Below are 24,193 nucleotides of genomic sequence, written 5' to 3'. Positions count from 1 at the left end.
ACCAATTGTTGGTTGGTGTAATCTTTGTGGTTTACTGCCATGAGTGGAATGTGGAAAATCGAGAAGATGAATATGATTCTGACCTCACTCAGAAATATTTTACTCCACCCTCCCTATTCGACACAATGATGGACTGAGCTAAGTCAACAATAAAGAGACATTTGTTTGTCAGTCTGAATAAGAATATAAAGCTCATGTTTTATAAGCATTTGTTTTGTGCTCGTATGAAGATTAAAACATGAAACACTGCAAATAGGAGAAGGATTGGCCTTTCAGGTCTTTAAGCCTGCTTCACCATTCAGTTTGATAATGGCTGGTCCTCTATCTCAATGCCGTAGTCCTGTTTCTCTCTGAACAACTTAGTGCAATCACAGCTAAAAACCAGGACAAGCTGCCTGACTTCATGTCTGTGCTAAAAGGGAAGGCAGGATGGACGGTCTGTGAACCCATTAACTCTGACTGATGGGGTAAACAGAAAAGGCAAGGCACAGATGCTGCGAGTATTGAAGTAGGTACAATGTGAGTGAGCTCTGTGAGAAGCCCTGGAATGCTCCCAGGCCCAATCCGTGAGCTTGCTGCGTGTTCTTGCACAAAGTATCCTCACAGTAACATTACAGTAACATTACAGTGAAAGGTGCCAGTGTGCTCTAAATGCAAAAGTGCACTGTAATTGGAGTGGAGGTGTATCATGAGGACGGTGAGGCTTATATATATCTGATATTCCACAAACATTCACTCCCTCTATCACCAACACTCAGTCACAGCAGAGTGTATGATCTTCAAGATGCATTGCAGAAATTCACCAAGTCTACTCTAACAGCCCCTTTCAAAACCACAATCACTTCCAACTAGAAGGACAAGGGCAGCAGATACATGGAAACAGCACCACCCACAAGTTCCCATCCAAGCCACTGAACATCCTGACTCAGAAATATATCACCGTTCCTTCCGTGTCATTGGGGAAAAATCCTGGAATTTCCTCGACCTATAGCACATGGGTTGTAACAGTTCAAGAAGGCAGCTCACTACCAGCTTCTCAAGGGCAACTAGGGACAATAAATGCTGGGCCCAGCCAGCAACATCCACGTCCTATGAGTGAATTAAAAAAAGAACCTGCCATGCTCTGTGAATGAGTGGTGGGTGTGGGCACCGCCCATTGAACATGCCCTGAGATGTTGGTGCCAAGTATTGCAGGTGTTGGTGCAAGGGGGCACGCAGTGAGTGGGAGTTATCAGCTCCCCACTCAGACTTTCATGTTGGGAATTGTTGGCATCTGATTTCTATTCAGGTCCTTGGTGAGAACACACACAGAGTATTGTGTGCAGTTTTTTCTCCTTAAGTGATGAAGGATGTCTGGCTATGGACAGAATGCAAAGCAGGTTTCCAAGATTGATTAGTGGGATGGCAGGACACTGACGTATAGGGAGAGGCCATCATTTAGGATTATGTTCACTGGAGTTTAGAAGAATGAGGGAGGTGCTCAGAAATGCGAAGACAATTAGACAAAGCGAGCAATGGGAAATATGGCCGCAATAACCGGGGAGCCACCAGGAGAACCAAATGTCACAGCTTAAGGATACAGAGTTGGCCATTTAGGACTGAGATGAGGAGAATCTTCTTCAACCAGAGGGTGGTGAGCCTGTGGAGTTCTCTGCCACAGAAAGCAATTGAGGTGGTAGATATAGTTCTTACGGCTAAAGGGATCAAAGACTATAGAGAAGAAAGCAGGAACAGGGGACTGAGTTGGATCACAATCATATTGAATGGTGGAGTAGGTTCAAATGGCCAAATGAACTATTCCTGCTCCTGTTTACTCTGTTTCTATGTTTCTATCAAACAGGATGTGAGGGTGCCAGTGTCGGACTGGGGTGGACAAGGTCAGAAATCACACGACACCAAATTACAGTCCAACAGGTTTATTTGAAATCAAAGCTTTCGGAGCCTCCGTCCTTCTTTAGGTGAGGAGTGGAAAAATGGGAAGCTGCCAAGCAATGAGGTGAGTTTAGGTAGTTGCAATGGGGATGAAAGTAAGTGATAATCTTTGCTAAAAAACATCTCGCTGTCACTGGTGAGAACCTGGTGTCACTATCCCTACACTTTGTTGGAAAACAGGACTTTTTAATCTCAGTGTTAACAAGGTTTTTGTTGGACGTTTTCTGACCTTCTAGACATGACCTGTGTAGCTCAGGGTCTGGGAAGATTCCACTTGTTTCTTTAACTATTCCCAGAGACCTCTGCCAATGTTTACTGTCTGGCATCTTGTAGCTCTTTCCTGAGGTAGACACCCTGTTGTAAACATGCAGGGGTCAAGTACTGCCAATACATTTGTTTGACTAAAATGAGAACCCCAGCTGTAAGATACATTTCTTCAAAAGGTAGTGGAAGAAGAGACTTTGCATTTTATCACAGGCAGAAGTAGATCAATTCTTGATAAGTAAAGAGAGGTGAAAGGTTATGAGGAATAGGTGGCAAAGTGGAGGAACCAGGTCAGCTATTATTGAAGGTACAGCAGGTTTGATGGGTCAAGTGGCATACTTCTGCTCTGATTCATATATTTGAATGACTATGAGGACTGTCTAGGATTTGTGGAATTTGGAGAAGGCAGGGATGGTATAATTGAGATCTCTGTGTAGGTGAACATGGAGGTGCTACACTTTGGGATAATTTGAAGCTTGAAAAGGTGCAAGGTCAGTGGGCAGAGAATGTGAGTTTCATGGTGCAAAATGGCCGTATGTTTTGTATGTGAGTGAGAGAGAGCATTGATGGAAATGTAAGAGACAGTGGCCTCACCAGAGGTGGAGCAATTAGAAAATTAATTAAATTTATTGCAGCTATGCAAAAAGAAAATGAAGACTTTGTATTTATAAAGTCCCTCTCATAACTATGATGTGTTCCAAAGCACTTTCCAGTTCATGGAGAGCCGTCACTGCTGTCAACTTGGAAACACAGAATTGTGCGCAGCAAGCTCCCTGAAATAGAAGTGCTATAATGACCAGCTAATCTGTCTGGTGATTTTGTTTGAGGAATAAGTGACATCGAGGAGAACTCCCCTGCTCTTCTATAAAATACTGGCATGGGATCTTTTAGAGGTCAGTAGGGGCCTCAATTTAACTTCTCATTTGAAAGACAGCATTTGATACAGTGCAGAAAGCGAGTATCAGTCTACTCTTATTTATTCTTTCACAGGATGTGGGCATCGCTGGCTGGGCCAGTGTTTATTATGATCCATTGGAATTTAGGAGAATGAGATGTGATCTCTTAGAGTTATGCAACATTGAAACAAATAAGATTCTGAGGGGACTTCACAGGGTAAATATGGAAAGGTTGTTTCCACGTGCAGGACAGCCCAGGAATAGAAGGCATATTCTCAGAAGAAGGGTTGGCACATTTAAGACAGAGATAAAGAAGAATCCCTTCTTTCAGACCTTAGTGAATTTATAGAATTCCTTAACATTAGAGGGCTGTCAAGGCTGGGTCATTAAGTATATTTAAGGCTGAGATAAATAGATTCTTGACCAGTCAGTGAATCAGGGGTTAGAGGGCAAAAGCAAGAAGGTGGATGTGAAGAATGTTCGATCAGCCATGATCCTATTGAATGGCGGAGCAGGCTCGGAGGCCTGAATGGACTATTCTGCTCCTATTTCTTATGGTCTTATTGTCTAACCTTATTAGCCCTTGAGAAAGTAGTGGTGAGCTGCTTCCCGCTGCAATCCTTTGTGCGTGAGGACAGCCAGTGTATAGTTAAGAAGGGAGATTTTGTGCTTGGGTTCTGGGGTGTGACTTGAACCACAGCCTCTGACCTTGAGGCAAGAACTGAGCTACTATGTCAAGATTGCCCAGTCTCCTAATTCAGAGAGAGTGTTAGATATTCTACTCATACAGGCACACACAAAATACACCTGATTCTAGTTCATTTATTGGAATAGATCACAGGATATTAGTTCCATTTCGGTTAAATTCTTCGGCTTTTCCTAATCATAGTAGTAGTGCCTGCAGTAAGTTTCTGTTAAAAAACAGGAAAGAAATGAGTCAACTGAATGCAGAGTGGCAACACAATGTTATCATACCTTAAAATAGAATGGAGCCACTGGGTGACAATGAAGATTAGTTTAATATAACATGATATAAAGGGAGAATGTGCACCATTTGATGCATTTATTTCAGGTCCTTTGTAGCACTGAATGACACACTAGTATCAGGTATCAAGGTTTGCTCAGGCCCTCAAGTAGAAGAACAATTCTTAAAATTATTGCATTGCTCTTGACTATTGAAGAATTGCAACCACAAGAAAAACAAATTTGTCTTCAAATAAATTCCCTGCTCTCCCATATTGAGTTTTACTAAATCTAATTTCACAGGACAGGAGAGTTTTGAGATAAATTTCAGAAGCTTTTCTTTTTGCAAATAAAGAAAAAAGGACCGTTTGGTGGAATCCAGTCAATTGGTTCAAAGTAGATTATAAAAAAGGACAGTTTAATTTTTAGAAAGATCGTCAGGGCCACATTTCCTACCTAAGACCTCACATCACTGAGAAACAAATACTTAGATATAAAAGGTACTGGCTATGGACAGGGAACTTGCATTATGTGTATTCACATCAGCTTGGGAGACTCAGGGTTCCCAGTAGACTTCAGGGCTGCCATATCTAGACCTATTTTCTAGTTAGTGACAAGCAAATAAAAAGTAGAAAATGCTGAACATTTTCCAGACTTTTCCTCAAACTACCCGATGATGTTGGTAAAATATCTTTATTTCAATTCTAATTGACTATAAGTAATTTATGTATAAATATTAAATAACAATTACTTTATAACTTTCGGCTATTACTCATACTGGAGTGTAGTTGGTCATTAAATTGGTCAAAAGCTACACAGCATGTGGAATATTTTGCGGAGCAATGTAATCAAGCGCTTAGTTTGATAACAAGGTGTAGAGCTGGCTGAACACAGCAGGCCAAGCAGCATTAGAGGAGCAGGAAGGCTGATGTTTCAGGCCTGGACCCTTCATCAGAAACGTCAGCCTTCCTGCTCCTCCGATGCTGCTTGGCCTGTTGTGTTCATCCAGCTCTACACCTTGTTATCTCAGATTCTCCAACATCGGCAGTTCCGACTATCTCAAGTACTTACTTCAATCATTTCAGAACCGTGAACCGCCTGCACATGAACAAAGTTTTTCAACTTGCATACGAGCTTCCCATCTTCCATATGGACAGTACACTATGTGAAATAAAATTATTGTGAATGTACGCAAAAATGTTTGATCTTTTGACTTCAAACCAGAAAGAAATTGAAGCTGTACAAAACTCTGGTGCGGCTGCACTTGGAGTATTGCGTACAGTTCTGGTCACCGCATTATAAGAAGGATGTGGAAGCTTTGGAAAGGGTGCAGAGGAGGCTTACTAGGATGTTGCCTGGTATGGTGGGAAGGTCTTACGAGGAAAGGCTGAGAAACTTGAGGCTGTTTTCATTAGAGAGAAGAAGGTTGAGAGGTGACTTAATTGAGACATACAAAATAATCAGAGGGTTAGATAGGGTGGATAGGGAGAGCCTTTTTCCTAGGATGGTGATGGCGAGCACTAGGGGGTATAGCTTTAAATTGAGGTGTGAAAGATATGGGACAGATGTCAGAGGTAGTTTCTTTACTCAGAGAGTAGTAAGGGAATGGAACGCTTTGCCTGCAACGGTAGTAGATTCGCCAACTTTAAGTACATTTAAGTCATCATTGGACAAGCATATGGATGGACATGGAATAGTGTAGGTTAGATGGGCTTCAGATCGGTATGACAGGTCGGCACAACATAGAGGGCCGAAGGGCCTGTACTATGCTGTAATGTTGTATGTTGTATGTTCTAATTTAAAATGTTGTTTACATTGAGACCAGGGAATTGTAAAGTAGACTCATTACTGGATTGACTGAAGTTATCCTGAGGGATAGATGAACTAAGTACCTTCACTCACTGAGAAAAGGAATGTCTATAACTTAAAGCTGTGAACTGTGTAAATTTGATATATTTCTCAGCTGTGGATTGTAGAAAAATATTCTGAAGTGCATAGGGCAGAATTTGAAATAATTTGTGTGTATGTAATATTACTGCTTGGTGACTGACAATAAGTAACCACACAGGGGAGATTAAACAAACAGAAACCCAAAATACCTTTAGCTTTTTCCCATCCATGGAGGTAATCTCAGCCTCTTTACCGAGAGTAAATTGATTTGTTACTGAATGGCGTGGATTTTTTGTTGTAATGACAAAGTTGTCTCCGGTTTGCTGGATTTCAATGGTTGGCTTGATGTCTTTTCCAATTTTTATCACGTCTTCCGGAAGAGCTGAAATAAAATAGAACGTTTGTTACTGAAATGGACTAATGTCTAGGCACATGGAAAATACAACATGAAGGGGTTTGTACAGGTGGCTGAGACTTTCAAATCATTGACGTTACAAATTGAGTTACATAAACATTTACAATTACCAGCCCATACCTGCCCTCTGCACTCACATACCAGTTCCTGTCGGAGGGACAGTAGCCTCTCATTCTAGTGAGTACTAATAGGTACTTTAAATCAAAGTAGTATTGGGGGTCATATTCATCTTGCAATAAACTTAGCAAGTTTATTCAGTGAGGAGTTGATTAATGGAGCCTAAGAAACAGATTTCCCTGCACCACTGCCATTCCATGCTGAATTCCATATACACAAGCCATGGACCAGTACAATTAGGATGGAAATAGGCAGTGGAAAGCTGGACTTTACGTTTCGTAGATGAGAAAGAAGGAGTTATACGTCAAAAATGTGGTTGTCAGTCTTTGAAATTCTCTTCTTTAGAAGACAATGGAAGCAGAGTCCTAATTACAGACAGCGTTAAAGCAGAGATAGATAGGTTCTTGATAAGCAAAGGGTTTGTAAGTTATCGGGGTAGGTGGAAGTATTTCAGCCATGGTTTCATTGAATGCCAGAATAGACTGGAGGAGTTCAGTGGCCTCCCACCGCTCCTAATGTGTGTGTTCAAGCTACAGCTGTACTGAACAGCGGCCTGACCACGTCAGGAACACTAGGTTCAGTCCTAAGGAAGGAATATTTAAACGTTGGAGAAAGCGCTTTTTTTTGGAATGATTTCTGGACTCCGAAGGTTAATGTCTATGGAAGGACAACACAAATTATTTCTGTGAATTTAGAACGTAAATTTGATCAAAGCTCTAAAGGTATGAGTCGAAACTGGGTTTTAAATAAATTTTAAAATGTCAAATTATTTGCAGATTCATTCCAGATTGTGCATTGTGGACATATGCAGACCCTGCCACTTGTACATTCCCCTCCAAGCCACCAATCATCCTGCTTTGGAAATGTATTACCATTTCCTCATTACCATCGGATCAAAATTTGGGAATTTACTCCAACAGAATGGGGCGTAGCTGCTTGACAGGAGCTAAAGTGGGTCAAGAAGACAGCTATCATGTTCTGAGTTAGGGATAGTTGGCCAGTGTGGGCCTTGTTAAATGGTGTGATGATGGTCATATGTATACAGGTATCTTTGTGAGTCAGCTTCAACGAAGATCATCGAATCTGACTGGACTTAACAAACTTGCAAGTTCCTCTTTTAGCTCAATGTTTCTGTATCTTAATGAAAAACAAAATGTCTTTGCGCATTAACACTGGAAAAAAGATGAGCAACTTCTCCACGTCTAACCTGAAACAAGTTTGTGTTTCATTCATTCCCAAAGAAGCAGCTTGCAAATTATTGATTCAAAGATAGTAGGAACTGCTGATGCTGCAGAATCTCAGATAACAAGGTGGAGAGCGAGATGAACACAGCAGGCCAAGCAGCATCAGAGGAGCAGGAAAGCTATGTTTCGGGTTAGGACCCTTTTTCAGAAATGCTGAAGTTTCTGAAGAAGGGTCCAGACCCGAAATGTCAGCTTTACAGCTCCTCTGATGCTGTTTAGCCTGTTGTGTTCATCCACCTCCATACCTTGTTATCTCTATTGCAAATAATTCAATTTCCCACTCTAATAATGTTCCTCTCCAATCAAATTTCCACAATCTTTTGCATTACTTTTTTTTAAAAAAAGCACAAGAGTATGTCAGACTCCAGCATCGACAGCACCTATTATCTCCACAAGAAACTAGCCGCGTCCTCAAAAATGATGGAGGAATCTTACAGTGGGCTGAACAGTGTGGGCTATAGTGAGATCCCGAGCAGAGTAGCCTGAGAAGTTGAGCGAGGCTATCTCAACATCAGGAGCCACTCACTGCATCTTTTATGGTCTGTCTGGTGACAGGGTAATGTTCCTCATGAGGCTGCAGCAAGTTGTAAATTGCTTTTTAAATGCCTTTTTGATGGTAAAACTCACCTCGTATATACTCAACTTTCAATCTTAGCGAGTGCATTGAGCAACCCAGGGAACTCTCAGCATGGAAGGTCAGGGCGGAACCTTCAGTCGTCGGCTGGCTGGGAGGAACCTCCAGAATTAAACAGTATCTCAGGGCATGGTCCTCAGGCACCAGCCACACTCATCCCTGTCCATGGGCATTGGCATTTGACATTGCCAACCCATGATAACTGTCATGGCATCTCTCGGATCCGCTTGCAAGACACTTAGGAAGCATAAAGCTGCACTGCAGGATAGTCTAGCATCCCACAGTGAAAGGCTACGCTGGGACACTATCAGCTTCAGGGCAGACACTGAACTCAAGCACTGGACCAGGCCAAGGGATGCTAGCCTTCACACTCGCTAACTAACAATTCACCTGAATGGGGCCAGAGCATCGCGCCCTGCCTTGCTCCACCTTGCCAACCCCATTGGCATGCTGGTCCTCAAGCCAGAGCTAATGGCTCTCAGTCGTGCTGCATTGAGGTGCTCATTAACAAAGAGGGCAGCTTGTCATTATAAATCTGCCTGGAGGGGTGGCTGGGGAATAGTGTGCTGGAAGGCACACTGAGTTGTCAATCTAACACTGACAGTTTTGCTAGCTATCTCCATGGCAAACACACTGCACATTTATTTAACAAAAGGGTCACATCAGAAACTGGATTGGGGCTAATCCTCAGTCCAGGCAAGGGGAGGTGGCTGTCAGCCTGGAGAGCGCTGCAGCTGTCAGTCACAGGCAGTCTGCAAACAACCCAGAGTCCTGGTTATGGTCACTGTCCACTTGGGGAGCTCACGGTCAGGGATATTCCTGATACAGTCCAGGTGAGTGTTGACCAGGGCAGCGGTCAGTGCTTACGGTCAGCAGCAGGCAGGGAGTGGGCAGCGGTCAATACTGTATGGAAAGCAGCAGCAGGCAGGGAGTGGGCAGCGGTCAGTGCTGTACGGTCAGCAGCAGCAGGCAGGGAGTGGGCAGCGGTCAGTGCTGTACGGTCAGCAGCAGCAGGCAGGGAGTGGCAGCGGTCAGTGCTGTGTGGTCAGCAGCAGCAGGCAGGGAGTGGGCAGCGGTCAGTGCTGTACGGTCAGCAGCAGGCAGGGAGTGGGCAGCGGTCAGTGCTGTGTGGTCAGCAGCAGCAGGCAGGGAGTGGGCAGCGGTCAGTGCTGTACAGTCAGCAGCAGCAGGCAGGGAGTGGGCAGCGGTCAGTGCTGTACGGTCAGCAGCAGCAGGCAGGGAGTGGGCAGCAGTCAGTGCTGTGTGGTCAGCAGCAGCAGGCAGGGAGTGGGCAGCGGTCAGTGCTGTACGGTCAGCAGCAGCAGGCAGGGAGTGGGCAGCGGTCAGTGCTGTACGGTCAGCAGCAGTAGGCAGGGAGTGGGCAGCGGTCAGTGCTGTACGGTCAGCAGCAGCAGGCAGGGAGTGGGCAGCGGTCAGTGCTGTACGGTCAGCAGCAGGCAGGGAGTGGGCAGCGGTCAGTGCTGTGTGGTCAGCAGCAGCAGGCAGAGAGTGGGCAGCGGTCAGTGCTGTACGGTCAGCAGCAGCAGGCAGGGAGTGGGCAGCGGTCAGTGCTGTACGGTCAGCAGCAGCAGGCAGGGAGTGGGCAGTGGTCAGTGCTGTACGGTCAGCAGCAGTAGGCAGGGAGTGGGCAGCGGTCAGTGCTGTACGGTCAGCAGCAGCAGGCAGGGAGTGGGCAGCGGTCAGTGCTGTACGGTCAGCAGCAGCAGGCAGGGAGTGGGCAGCGGTCAGTGCTGTACAGTCAGCAGCTGCAGGCAGGGAGTGGGCAGCGGTCAGTGCTGTACGGTCAGCAGCAGCAGGCAGGGAGTGGGCAGCGGTCAGTGCTGTACAGTCAGCAGCAGGCAGGGAGTGGGCAGCGGTCAGTGCTGTATGGTCAGCAGCAGGCAGGGAGTGGGCAGCGGTCAGTGCTGTACGGTCAGCAGCAGCAGGCAGGGAGTGGGCAGCGGTCAGTGCTGTACAGTCAGCAGCTGCAGGCAGGGAGTGGGCAGCGGTCAGTGCTGTACGGTCAGCAGCAGCAGGCAGGCAGTGGCAGCGGTCAGTGCTGTGTGGTCAGCAGCAGCAGGCAGGGAGTGGGCAGCGGTCAGTGCTGTACGGTCAGCAGCAGGCAGGGAGTGGGCAGCGGTCAGTGCTGTGTGGTCAGCAGCAGCAGGCAGGGAGTGGGCAGCGGTCAGTGCTGTACGGTCAGCAGCAGGCAGGGAGTGGGCAGCGGTCAGTGCTGTGTGGTCAGCAGCAGCAGGCAGGGAGTGGGCAGCGGTCAGTGCTGTACAGTCAGCAGCAGCAGGCAGGGAGTGGGCAGCGGTCAGTGCTGTACGGTCAGCAGCAGCAGGCAGGGAGTGGGCAGCAGTCAGTGCTGTGTGGTCAGCAGCAGCAGGCAGGGAGTGGGCAGCGGTCAGTGCTGTACGGACAGCAGCAGCAGGCAGGGAGTGGGCAGCGGTCAGTGCTGTACAGTCAGCAGCAGTAGGCAGGGAGTGGGCAGCGGTCAGTGCTGTACGGTCAGCAGCAGCAGGCAGGGAGTGGGCAGCGGTCAGTGCTGTACGGTCAGCAGCAGGCAGGGAGTGGGCAGCGGTCAGTGCTGTGTGGTCAGCAGCAGCAGGCAGGGAGTGGGCAGCGGTCAGTGCTGTACGGTCAGCAGCAGCAGGCAGGGAGTGGGCAGCGGTCAGTGCTGTACGGTCAGCAGCAGCAGGCAGGGAGTGGGCAGTGGTCAGTGCTGTACGGTCAGCAGCAGTAGGCAGGGAGTGGGCAGCGGTCAGTGCTGTACGGTCAGCAGCAGCAGGCAGGGAGTGGGCAGCGGTCAGTGCTGTACAGTCAGCAGCTGCAGGCAGGGAGTGGGCAGCGGTCAGTGCTGTACGGTCAGCAGCAGCAGGCAGGGAGTGGGCAGCGGTCAGTGCTGTACAGTCAGCAGCAGGCAGGGAGTGGGCAGCGGTCAGTGCTGTATGGTCAGCAGCAGGCAGGGAGTGGGCAGCGGTCAGTGCTGTACGGTCAGCAGCAGCAGGCAGGGAGTGGCAGCGGTCAGTGCTGTACGGTCAGCAGCAGCAGGCAGGGAGTGGGCAGCGGTCAGTGCTGTACGGTCAGCAGCAGCAGGCAGGGAGTGGGCAGCGGTCAGTGCTGTACAGTCAGCAGCTGCAGGCAGGGAGTGGGCAGCGGTCAGTGCTGTGCGGTCAACAGCAGCAGGCAGGGAGTGGGCAGCGGTCAGTGCTGTACGGTCAGCAGCAGCAGGCAGGGAGTGGGCAGCGGTCAGTGCTGTACGGTCAGCAGCAGCAGGCAGGGAGTGGGCAGCGGTCAGTGCTGTACGGTCAGCAGCAGCAGGCAGGGAGTGGGCAGCGTTCAGTGCTGTACGGTCAGCAGCAGCAGGCAGGGAGTGGGCAGCGGTCAGTGCTGTGTGGTCAGCAGCAGCAGGCAGGGAGTGGGCAGCGTTCAGTGCTGTACGGTCAGCAGCAGCAGGCAGGGAGTGGGCAGCGTTCAGTGCTGTACGGTCAGCAGCAGCAGGCAGGGAGTGGGCAGCAGTCAGTGCTGTGTGGTCAGCAGCAGCAGGCAGGGAGTGGGCAGCGGTCAGTGCTGTACGGTCAGCAGCAGCAGGCAGGGAGTGGGCAGCGGTCAGTGCTGTACGGTCAGCAGCAGCAGGCAGGGAGTGGGCAGCGGTCAGTGCTGTACGGTCAGCAGCTGCAGGCAGGGAGTGGGCAGCGGTCAGTGCTGTACGGTCAGCAGCAGGCAGGGAGTGGGCAGCGGTCAGTGCTGTACGGTCAGCAGCTGCAGGCAGGGAGTGGGCAGCGGTCAGTGCTGTACGGTCAGCAGCAGGCAGGGAGTGGGCAGCGGTCAGTGCTGTACGGTCAGCAGCAGCAGGCAGGGAGTGGGCAGCGGTCAGTGCTGTACGGTCAGCAGCTGCAGGCAGGGAGTGGGCAGCGGTCAGTGCTGTACGGTCAGCAGCAGTAGGCAGGGAGTGGGCAGCGGTCAGTGCTGTGTGGTCAGCAGCAGCAGGCAGGGAGTGGGCAGCGGTCAGTGCTGTACGGTCAGCAGCAGGCAGGGAGTGGGCAGCGGTCAGTGCTGTGTGGTCAGCAGCAGCAGGCAGGGAGTGGGCAGCGGTCAGTGCTGTACGGTCAGCAGCAGGCAGGGAGTGGGCAGCGGTCAGTGCTGTACGGTCAGCAGCAGCAGGCAGGGAGTGGGCAGCGGTCAGTGCTGTACGGTCAGCAGCAGCAGGCAGGGAGTGGGCAGCGGTCAGTGCTGTACGGTCAGCAGCAGCAGGCAGGGAGTGGGCAGCGGTCAGTGCTGTACGGTCAGCAGCTGCAGGCAGGGAGTGGGCAGCGGTCAGTGCTGTACGGTCAGCAGCAGCAGGCAGGGAGTGGGCAGCGGTCAGTGCTGTACGGTCAGCAGCAGCAGGCAGGGAGTGGGCAGCGGTCAGTGCTGTACGGTCAGCAGCAGGCAGGGAGTGGGCAGCGGTCAGTGCTGTACGGTCAGCAGCAGCAGGCAGGGAGTGGGCAGCGGTCAGTGCTGTAAGGTCAGCAGCAGGCAGGGAGTGGGCAGCGGTCAGTGCTGTACGGTCAGCAGCAGCAGGCAGGGAGTGGGCAGCGGTCAGTGCTGTACGGTCAGCAGCAGCAGGCAGGGAGTGGGCAGCGGTCAGTGCTGTACGGTCAGCAGCAGCAGGCAGGGAGTGGGCAGCGTTCAGTGCTGTACGGTCAGCAGCAGCAGGCAGGGAGTGGGCAGCGGTCAGTGCTGTGTGGTCAGCAGCAGCAGGCAGGGAGTGGGCAGCGTTCAGTGCTGTACGGTCAGCAGCAGCAGGCAGGGAGTGGGCAGCGTTCAGTGCTGTACGGTCAGCAGCAGCAGGCAGGGAGTGGGCAGCGGTCAGTGCTGTGTGGTCAGCAGCAGCAGGCAGGGAGTGGGCAGCGGTCAGTGCTGTACGGTCAGCAGCAGCAGGCAGGGAGTGGGCAGCGGTCAGTGCTGTACGGTCAGCAGCAGCAGGCAGGGAGTGGGCAGCGGTCAGTGCTGTACGGTCAGCAGCTGCAGGCAGGGAGTGGGCAGCGGTCAGTGCTGTACGGTCAGCAGCAGGCAGGGAGTGGGCAGCGGTCAGTGCTGTACGGTCAGCAGCTGCAGGCAGGGAGTGGGCAGCGGTCAGTGCTGTACGGTCAGCAGCAGGCAGGGAGTGGGCAGCGGTCAGTGCTGTACGGTCAGCAGCAGCAGGCAGGGAGTGGGCAGCGGTCACTGCTGTACGGTCAGCAGCTGCAGGCAGGGAGTGGGCAGCGGTCAGTGCTGTACGGTCAGCAGCAGTAGGCAGGGAGTGGGCAGCGGTCAGTGCTGTACGGTCAGCAGCTGCAGGCAGGGAGTGGGCAGCGGTCAGTGCTGTACGGTCAGCAGCAGCAGGCAGGGAGTGGCAGCGGTCAGTGCTGTGTGGTCAGCAGCAGCAGGCAGGGAGTGGGCAGCGGTCAGTGCTGTACGGTCAGCAGCAGGCAGGGAGTGGGCAGCGGTCAGTGCTGTACGGTCAGCAGCAGCAGGCAGGGAGTGGGCAGCGGTCACTGCTGTACGGTCAGCAGCAGCAGGCAGGGAGTGGGCAGCGGTCAGTGCTGTATGGTCAGCAGCAGCACGCAGGGAGTGGGCAACGGTCAGTGCTGTACGGTCAGCAGCTGCAGGCAGGGAGTGGGCAGCGGTCAGTGCTGTACGGTCAGCAGCAGCAGGCAGGGAGTGGCAGCGGTCAGTGCTGTGTGGTCAGCAGCAGCAGGCAGGGAGTGGGCAGCGGTCAGTGCTGTACGGTCAGCAGCAGGCAGGGAGTGGGCAGCGGTCAGTGCTGTGTGGTCAGCAGCAGCAGGCAGGGAGTGGGCAGCGGTCAGTGCTGTACAGTCAGCAGCAGCAGGCAGGGAGTGGCAGCGGTCAGTGCTGTACGGTCAGCAGCAGCAGGCAGGGAGTGGGCAGCGGTCAGTGCTGTACGGTCAGCAGCAGCAGGCAGGGAGTGGGCAGCGGTCAGTGCTGTACGGTCAGCAGCAGGCAGGGAGTGGGCAGCGGTCAGTGCTGTACGGTCAGCAGCAGCAGGCAGGGAGTGGGCAGCGGTCAGTGCTGTACGGTCAGCAGCAGCAGGCAGGGAGTGGGCAGCGGTCAGTGCTGTAAGGTCAGCAGCAGGCAGGGAGTGGGCAGCGGTCAGTGCTGTACGGTCAGCAGCAGCAGGCAGGGAGTGGGCAGCGGTCAGTGCTGTACGGTCAGCAGCAGCAGGCAGGGAGTGGACAGCGGTCAGTGCTGTGTGGTCAGCAGCTGCAGGCAGGAAGTGGGCAGCGGTCAGTGCTGTACGGTCAGCAGCAGCAGGCAGGGAGTGGCAGCGGTCAGTGCTGTACGGTCAGCAGCAGCTGGCAGGGAGTGGGCAGCGGTCAGTGCTGTACGGTCAGCAGCAGCAGGCAGGGAGTGGGCAGCGGTCAGTGCTGTACGGTCAGCAGCAGTAGGCAGGGAGTGGGCAGCGGTCAGTGCTGTACGGTCAGCAGCAGCAGGCAGGGAGTGGGCAGCGGTCAGTGCTGTACGGTCAGCAGCAGTAGGCAGGGAGTGGGCAGCGGTCAGTGCTGTGTGGTCAGCAGCAGCAGGCAGGGAGTGGGCAGCGGTCAGTGCTGTACAGTCAGCAGCTGCAGGCAGGGAGTGGGCAGCGGTCAGTGCTGTACGGTCAGCAGCAGCAGGCAGGGAGTGGGCAGCGGTCAGTGCTGTACAGTCAGCAGCAGGCAGGGAGTGGGCAGCGGTCAGTGCTGTACGGTCAGCAGCTGCAGGCAGGGAGTGGGCAGCGGTCAGTGCTGTACAGTCAGCAGCAGGCAGGGAGTGGGCAGCGGTCAGTGCTGTACGGTCAGCAGCAGCAGGCAGGGAGTGGGCAGCGGTCAGTGCTGTACGGTCAGCAGCAGCAGGCAGGGAGTGGGCAGCGGTCAGTGCTGTGTGGTCAGCAGCAGCAGGCAGGGAGTGGGCAGCGGTCAGTGCTGTACAGTCAACAGCAGCAGGCAGGCAGTGGGCAGCGGTCAGTGCTGTGTGGTCAGCAGCAGCAGGCAGGGAGTGGGCAGCGGTCAGTGCTGTACGGTCAGCAGCAGGCAGGGAGTGGGCAGCGGTCAGTGCTGTATGGTCAGCAGCAGGCAGGGAGTGGGCAGCGGTCAGTGCTGTGTGGTCAGCAGCAGGCAGGGAGTGGGCAGCGGTCAGTGCTGTACAGTCAGCAGCAGCAGGCAGGGAGTGGGCAGCGGTCAGTGCTGTACGGTCAGCAGCAGCAGGCAGGGAGTGGGCAGCGGTCAGTGCTGTACGGGCAGCAGCAGCAGGCGGGGAGTGGGCAGCGGTCAGTGCTGTACGGTCAGCAGCAGGCAGGGAGTGGGCAGCGGTCAGTGCTGTACGGTCAGCAGCTGCAGGCAGGGAGTGGGCAGCGGTCAGTGCTGTACGGTCAGCAGCAGGCAGGGAGTGGGCAGCGGTCAGTGCTGTACAGTCAGCAGCAGGCAGGGAGTGGGCAGCGGTCAGTGCTGTACGGTCAGCAGCAGGCAGTGAGTGGGCAGCGGTCAGTGCTGTACGGTCAGCAGCAGCAGGCAGGGAGTGGGCAGCGGTCAGTGCTGTACGGTCAGCAGCAGCAGGCAGGGAGTGGGCAGCAGTCAGTGCTGTACGGTCAGCAGCAGGCAGGGAGTGGGCAGCGGTCAGTGCTGTGTGGTCAGCAGCAGCAGGCAGGGAGTGGGCAGCGGTCAGTGCTGTACGGTCAGCAGCAGGCAGGGAGTGGGCAGCGGTCAGTGCTGTACGGTCAGCAGCAGGCAGGGAGAGGGCAGCGGTCAGTGCTGTACGGTCAGCAGCAGCAGGCAGGGAGTGGGCAGCGGTCAGTGCTGTACGGTCAGCAGCAGCAGGCAGGGAGTGGGCAGCAGTCAGTGCTGTACGGTCAGCAGCAGCAGGCAGGGAGTGGGCAGCGGTCAGTGCTGTACGGTCAGCAGCAGGCAGGGAGTGGGCAGCGGTCAGTGCTGTACGGTCAGCAGCAGCAGGCAGGGAGTGGGCAGCGGTCAGTGCTGTGTGGTCAGCAGCAGCAGGCAGGGTGTGGGCAGCGGTCAGTGCTGTGTGGTCAGCAGCTGCAGGCAGGGAGTGGGCAGCGGTCAGTGCTGTGTGGTCAGCAGCAGCAGGCAGGGAGTGGGCAGCGGTCAGTGCTGTACGGTCAGCAGCAGGCAGGGAGTGGGCAGCGGTCAGTGCTGTATGGTCAGCAGCAGGCAGGGAGTGGGCAGCGGTCAGTGCTGTACGGTCATCAGCAGGCAGGGAGTGGGCAGCGGTCAGTGCTGTACGGTCAGCAGCAGCAGGCAGGGTGTGGGCAGCGGTCAGTGCTGTACGGTCAGCAGCAGCAGGCAGGGAGTGGGCAGCGGTCAGTGCTGTACGGGAAGCAGCAGCAGGCAGGGAGTGGGCAGCGGTCAGTGCTGTGTGGTCAGCAGCTGCAGGCAGGGAGTGGGCAGCGGTCAGTGCTGTACGGTCAGCAGCTGCAGGCAGGGAGTGGGCAGCGGTCAGTGCTGTACGGTCAGCAGCAGCAGGCAGGGAGTGGGCAGCGGTCAGTGCTGTACGGTCAGCAGCAGGCAGGGAGTCGGCAGCGGTCAATGCTGTACAGTCAGCAGCAGCAGGCAGGGAGTGGGCAGCTGTCAGTGCTGTACGGTCAGCAGCAGCAGGCAGGGAGTGGGCAGCGGTCAGTGCTGTACGGTCAGCAGCAGCAGGCAGGGAGTGGGCAGCGGTCAGTGCTGTATGGTCAGGAGCAGGCAGGAAGTGGGCAGCGGTCAGTGCTGTATGGTCAGGAGCAGCAGGCAGGGAGTGGGCAGCGGTCAGTGCTGTACGGTCAGCAGCAGCAGGCAGGGAGTGGGCAGCGGTCAGTGCTGTACAGTCAGCAGTAGGCAGGGAGTGGGCAGCGGTCAGTGCTGTACGGTCAGCAGCAGCAGGCAGGGAGTGGGCAGCGGTCAGTGCTGTACGGTCAGCAGCAGGCAGGGAGTGGGCAGCGGTCAGTGCTGTACGGTCAGCAGCAGCAGGCAGGGAGTGGGCAGCGGTCAGTGCTGTACGGTCAGCAGCAGCAGGCAGGGAGTGGACAGCGGTCAGTGCTGTACGGTCAGCAGCAGGCAGGGAGTGGGCAGCGGTCAGTGCTGTGTGGTCAGCAGCAGCAGGCAGGGAGTGGGCAGCGGTCAGTGCTGTACGGTCAGCAGCAGGCAGGGAGTGGGCAGCGGTCAGTGCTGTACGGTCAGCAGCAGCAGGCTGGGAGTGGGCAGCGGTCAGTGCTGTACGGTCAGCAGCAGCAGGCAGGGAGTGGGCAGCGGTCAGTGCTGTACGGTCAGCAGCAGCAGGCAGGGAGTGGACAGCGGTCAGTGCTGTACGGTCAGCAGCAGGCAGGGAGTGGGCAGCGGTCAGTGCTGTGTGGTCAGCAGCAGCAGGCAGGGAGTGGGCAGCGGTCAGTGCTGTACGGTCAGCAGCAGGCAGGGAGTGGGCAGCGGTCAGTGCTGTACGGTCAGCAGCAGCAGGCTGGGAGTGGGCAGCGGTCAGTGCTGTACGGTCAGCAGCAGCAGGCAGGGAGTGGGCAGCGGTCAGTGCTGTACGGTCAGCAGCTGCAGGCAGGGAGTGGGCAGCGGTCAGTGTTGTACGGTCAGCAGCAGCAGGCAGGGAGTGGGCAGCGGTCAGTGCTGTACGGTCAGCAGCAGGCAGGGAGTGGGCAGCGGTCAGTGCTGTACGGTCAGCAGCTGCAGGCAGGGAGTGGGCAGCGGTCAGTGCTGTACGGTCAGCAGCAGCAGGCAGGGAGTGGGCAGCGGTCAGTGCTGTACGGGAAGCAACAGGCAGGGAGTGGGCAGCGGTCAGTGCTGTACGGTCAGCAGCAGCAGGCAGGGAGTGGGCAGCGGTCAGTGCTGTACGGGAAGCAACAGGCAGGGGGTGGCAGCGAATCATTACCAAAGGGTGGGGCTGTCAATGCTGGGGGTGGGAGCCAGTGGCATTTCTGGATCCGGAAATGATTACAGTGAGGGGGGTATCTCGAGGTGCTTTGGGGAAGTTGCGCAGACCAGCGTCTGAGGGTATGGTATGTTCTGGGAGGTGTGTTATTGCAGTTATTGCCACCATGATCTCCATGGGTAGAGCATAGCCAGGCTGGATGGGTATCAGTCAGGTGTAATGTCAGGTTTTGGGGGCACGATGGGGCAGCTGGAGCCAAGCTTCAATGCAGTGGGTCGCTGTCGAGCAGCACGGTGGCTTAGTGGTTAGCACTGCAGCCTCACAGCACCAGGGGCCGATTCCACCCTCAGGTGACTGTCTGTGTCGAGTTTGCACATTCTCCCCATGTCTGCGTGGGTTTCGTCCGGGCGCTCCAGTTTCCTCCCACAGTCCAAAGATGTGCAGGCTAGGGCGGATTGGCCGTGGGAAATGCAGGGTTACTGGGACAAGGTAGGGAGATATATGTGGGTGGGCCACTCTTCAGAAAACCAGTGTGGACTGCTTCTTACTGCAGGGATTCCATGGATCCCCTGATTTGGAGATTGTGGGTAGGTGGGTGAGGATGAGCTGGCAGGGTAGACTGAGGTCGGAGGGGGAGGTGGAAGTCCCAGGGGTGGAGGGGCTGGTGATGGGAGGGGACCAAGTGCTGATGGCGATCACTGTGAACTCTGCTCCTTGTCCTCACCTCCCATTCTCTCGATGAGTGAGACAACTGGAAAATGACCACAACAAAGCCCAGAGAGGGGACAGTCAGTGCCAGTTGGACGGGGGAACTTGAAGCATTCCTATCTGCCGGCCTAAGTGTGAGGTTGAGACCAACCACACTGATATGTCATTTGTAGCAAGGCCTACCCAACATAATGGGCTACAAAATGAAGTCAAACAGAATCGCAGGAAACAATACATCCCTATTCAATGAGCTTGATGCATTCTACGCTTGCTTTGAACAGAAGGCCAGTGAAATGATGTCACCTATCCCAACAGCCTCGGGTGCACCTGTGCCCACAGTCTCCGTCACAGATGTTACATAGGCCTTTCTGTGGGTGAACCCACAGAAAGGGACCAGCCCAGGTGGAGTTCCCAGCTGTGCACTCAGGTCCTGTACAGACCAGCTGATGGGAGTATTCACTGACACCTTTAACCTCTCCTTATTACGATCTGAAACCCCTGCCTGCTTTAAGAAGACTGCTATCATTCTGATGCTGAAGAAAACTCATGCAGTGTCCCTCACTGCCTGGTGGCTCTGCCCTCCATCATTATGAAGTGTTTCAAGGGGTTGATAATGGCTCACATCAACTCCAGGCTTCCAGATGGCCTGACTGTTCGCAATTCACTGCCATTACAGCAGATCCATGCCCCTACGCTTATCCCTCGAACATCGAGATAACAAGGATACTTGCAGCTCTGCCTTCAGCATCATAATTCCAAACAAACACATCTCCAAGCTCTGACACCAAGGTCGTGGCCCATCTCTCTGCAACTAGATCTTTGACCTCTTGACCCTCAGAACTCAATCAGTCAGAATAGGCACCAACATCTTCCCCGCCATAATCCTCAACACCAGTGCACCTCAGGGCTATGTCCTCAACCTGTTACTGTGCTCCTTGTACACTCACAACTGTGCAGCCAAATTCTGCACTAACTCCATTCACAAGTTTGCTTTCGATATCGCTGTTGTAGGTTGGATCTCAAACAATGATGAGACAGAGTACAGGAAAAAGATCGAGTGTTTAGCGCATAGTATAAAGACAACAATCTCTCCATCAACGTCAGCAAAATGAAGGAGCTGGTCGTTGACTTCAGGATGTGGAGTGGAGGGCACGACCCCGTCGGTGTCAATGGGGCTGAGGTGGAGATAGTCGAGAGGGTCAAGTTCTTCAGAGTGATGATCACCAACAAACTGTCCTGGTCCACCCCACGTTGATGTGATAGTCAAGAAAGCTCAACAACACCCCTACTCCCTCAGGAGACTAAGGTAATTTGGCATGTCGATGAAGGTTCTTACCAATTTTTATGGATGCGCCTGGCTGTAAATGAATGCTCACCTTTGGAATTGTCCGATTATTTACCTGTATGTGACGCGCCTCAAATTGCAAGTCTCCAGTGGGCAGCAGGGACAGTGTAGCAGTGACTTAGAGGGGATGTTTAAACAGGATGTAGCTAAGACTGTGCAGCATGGTTGGAGTGCAAGAATGGGGTTGTATATGTGAGAGAGTGTCAGCCTGTGGGCAGCGTGGCTTTGTAGCTGCTGTGCCAGGACATCGCTTGGGAGGGGTGACGACAGAATTCCAATGTTTGCTGGGCGCACAGAAGCCTTCCAAAAACGGGGCAGGTGCCAGAAATTTTGGTCTTTCCTTGAATATCCAGCCAGATGTTCCAGGAATAGGCTGTGGTAGACTGTGCTAGAATCTGATGTGAGGTGTGCTGTATTGGCAGAGTAGTTAAACAGGTGAGACACAGTGAAAAATCTCATTAGGCATCTTAGTGAAAAACCCTGCAAAAAACAACAATCCTAACCCTTAACCTAATCGTAAAGAACTTAGTCACACGAGGATAAGCTTCAGGCCTATGTCTCTAAATGGAATTGATCATGACGGAATGCTTTCACTAACTGTTCCTGCATCTACCTCTTCCAAGAGATTCATAAAATGAAGCTTTTCTTGAGACACTGGGAGACTATAGCCACCTTTTAAATAGTTCAGGTTTATTTATATTTTTCTTAAATTTGCTAAGAATTTGACTACTGTATTCCAACATAACTAATAAATGTCTCCATATAACATTTTTAAACGTCATATTGTCATTTAAAATTGGGTGAAAAATGCTTATCCATCAGGTTGACTCTTACCTATGTTTTGAAAGCATTTTTAATGCGACCGAATTAAAAATAAGTCCTAAAAGGTTTCTGGATTAAATTGCAGGTTACTACAGCAGTCTTGGTGATAGGTAAATAGGTTTGAGTGGAAGCAAAATCATATCAGGAAATCAACATCATTTTCAACACAATTTGTGACCAGATCCCTATTACTTTCTTCTGCTTCCATTCTTACTCATAATCATTCGTTAAACTTACAGAGAGCTCGCATAAAATCTTCAATGTTCTCCTGGGAGTAGACATGCCACGTTCCAGAGAATGCCATTTTTGTGGGAGGGCTTCCACTTGGTTGAAGACAAATTGGCAAAATAGAATTTTTTTTTGGGACCAGTGTTTATATCAGAGAGTGTGTGTTGGTAGATTCAGATTTGTTAACAACTTAGTTGCATAACTCACCTAATCATTAACTGAAAAGTACTCAATGTAATATCTGTCTAAGCAAACCAAAAAAAATTGTTCTTTAAATGGATAGCCTTGCATTTAAAGCTGAAAGCCATGTAGATTGTTCCTTTTTCAAAGTCAGTGTTCTTTTTGTAGGAGTGCAGGATTCAAGATGATTAATGTCTTGTATAATGCATCTTTATAGAAAAGACCACGAAGGGGATGAAGAGGACACAAGCTGTTTGAAAGATGGTGTGCTTTTTCTAGGCTTGGAAATTTTAAAAAAATGTCTGCAAGCAGCAGCAAGCACAGAGAGTTTCTAAAATTGAAACATTTGTGTCCAAAGGCCGTATGGTTAGCCATGGTGAGGTGGCACGGTGGCTCAGTGGTTAGCAACGTAGCCTCACAGCGCCAGGGACTCAGGCTCGATTCCAGCCTCGGGCTTGCATGACAGTTGATGACAGTTTGGAATTTTTGCACCACAACCATTGGGAACAAAAATAAAGCATTCCTCATGTTGGGACACCATGTCAAGTGCTCAACCTTACACTTTGTTTTACTTATGAGAAATGAGCTTGAGTTCAGACAGATTATTTAAATAGAAGTCTCCTCTCATTATCTTTTGGTCAATTGGTTTGCCCACCTTAATCAGGAACGCCTCAACTGCACAAAACTGCTACAAACTAACTATTAAGTGTCACCCTCTCTTAGACAACTCATAAAGAAATCTGGAGAAGACATGATTAAGCATACTCTGACTCAATACAAAACTTTTCTGACACTACGTAAGAAACATTGTTGCGGAACAGTAGCAAATGGTTCATTATGAATTTAGAATCTCTACAGTGTGGAAACAGGCCATTTGTCCCATTGGATCCACACTGACCCTCTAAGAGCAACCCACCAGACCCATCCCCTACACTGTCCCTGTAAACCCTGCATTTCCCAGGGCTAACCAACCTAGTATGAACACCGTGGATACTGTGGGCAATTTAACATGGTTAATCCACCCAACATGCACATCTTTGAACTGTGCGAGGAAAACATAGGACTCAAGGGAAACCCACATAGTCACACAGAGAATGTGCTTCACAGCACCAGCGACCATGGTTTGATTCCAGCCTTGGGCAACTGTCTGTATGAAGTTTGCTCACTCTCCCTATGTCTGCATGGGTTTCCTCTGGGTACTTGGGTTTCCTTCCCCACTCCAAAGATGTGTAGACTAGCTGGGGTTGGCCATGCTAAATTACTCATAGTGTCAAGGGATGGATTAGGTGGATTGGCTGTGGGAAATGCAGGGCTACAAGGGTGGGGTAGCGGGGTGAGTCTGACTGTAATGTTCTTCCAACAGCTTGTGTGGACCCATTGGACTGAACGGCCTTTTTCCACACGATAGGTGACAAAAAATACAAACTCCATGCAGCCAGTTGCCCAGGGCTGGAACTGAACCTGGATCTCTACTGCTTGGAGATAATAGTGTTAATCACTAAACCACTATGTCCCATAGGGGCCTAGATACAGAAAGTGAAAAATTGTTCTATTCCCAGAATTACCCTAAGGGAAGGCAATGGCTTGATGGTATTATTGCTAGACAGTTAATCCAGCAAACCAAGTAACATTCTGGGAACCTACGTTCAAATCCTACCACAGCAGATGGTGGAATTTGTATTCAAAACAAATTTTGGAATTAAGAGTCTAATGATCCCCATGAATTGGGGGTAAAAAACCCATCTGGCCCTTTCGGGAAGGAAACTGCCATCCTTACCTATCATAACTCCAGGCCCACAGCAGTGCTTGACCTACAGGGAGATGCTGAACAGGCTGGGGATATTTTTCCTGGAGGCTCCGAGACTGAGGGGTGGCCTTATAGAGGTTGATAAAATTATGACGGGCATGGACAGAGTGAATAGACAAGGTCTTTTTCCCCAGGCTAGGGAAGACCAAAACTAAACGGCATACGTTTAAGGTGAGAGGGGAAAGATTTAAAAAGGACTTGAGGTGTAACTTTTTCACGCAGATGAGCTTGTATGCAATGAGCAACCAGAGGAAGTGATAGATATGGGTATAATTACAACATTTAAAAGGCATCTGGATAGGTATAGGAATGGGAAGGGTTTGGAGGAACTGTGGGCCAAATGCTGGCAAATGGGACTAGATAAATTTTGGATCAGTAGGTGGTCAGTGCGGATGAGCTGGACTGAAGGGGTTGTTCCCGTACTGTACCCAATGATTCTGTGTTGGAAACTGCAAAATTCACATGAAGAAACTATCAAAAATTAGTTGAGTTGAACTTTATGATTTGATGTGGAGGGAAAGTTTCTCTTTGAACTGGGTAACAGCAGATAGTGTTAAGAAACAGGGCGAAACTATGTTTTGCAGTGTGCTCGAAAATTTAACTGTGTTTAGATCTAAAGAATTTTGATTGCTTTGTTTTGCTCTCACTATACATACAATGAACTTATATTTTCTTTCAAAGGCTCTCTGCAGCCTTGTGTGACTATGTTTCAACAAATAATCAACATATTAACAATGTTTTTTAAAAAAAATCTATCAGTCTAGGGCTCATTCTGGGATCTGACTTATCCAGTTCCACCATTGGCTGCAGGCATAATATGCAGAAAAGCTGTTTAATTTATAATGGATTGTGCAGAAACT

General features: G+C 51.8%; 1 protein-coding gene and 1 long non-coding RNA gene across 2 annotated transcripts in view; one reads left to right on the top strand and one right to left on the bottom strand.

The window, feature by feature from the left end:
• Window positions 1-3,900: 3,900 nt before the first annotated feature.
• Window positions 3,901-21,492, bottom strand: fabp10a (fatty acid binding protein 10a, liver basic). The gene is made up of 4 exons (XM_048558255.2): window positions 21,356-21,492; window positions 6,155-6,327; window positions 5,127-5,216; window positions 3,901-4,003 (listed from the first exon to the last, which is right to left on the bottom strand). The coding sequence occupies exons 1-4, from the start codon at window positions 21,420-21,422 to the stop codon at window positions 3,953-3,955; spliced, it is 381 nt and encodes a 126-aa protein (XP_048414212.1). The 5' UTR covers window positions 21,423-21,492; the 3' UTR covers window positions 3,901-3,952.
• The window catches only part of LOC125465109 (uncharacterized), a 25,735-nt gene continuing 21,719 nt past the window's right edge, over window positions 20,178-24,193 (top strand). The window contains exon 1 of the long non-coding RNA XR_007250167.1: window positions 20,178-20,257. This is a non-coding gene — a long non-coding RNA (uncharacterized LOC125465109). The remainder of the gene's footprint in view (window positions 20,258-24,193) is intronic.

This window comes from Stegostoma tigrinum, chromosome 24, assembly GCF_030684315.1.
Source record: "Stegostoma tigrinum isolate sSteTig4 chromosome 24, sSteTig4.hap1, whole genome shotgun sequence".
NCBI lineage: Eukaryota > Metazoa > Chordata > Chondrichthyes > Orectolobiformes > Stegostomatidae > Stegostoma > Stegostoma tigrinum.
Note: the sequence above shows the minus strand (reverse complement) of the source record. Positions and strands in the feature narration are given on the sequence as shown.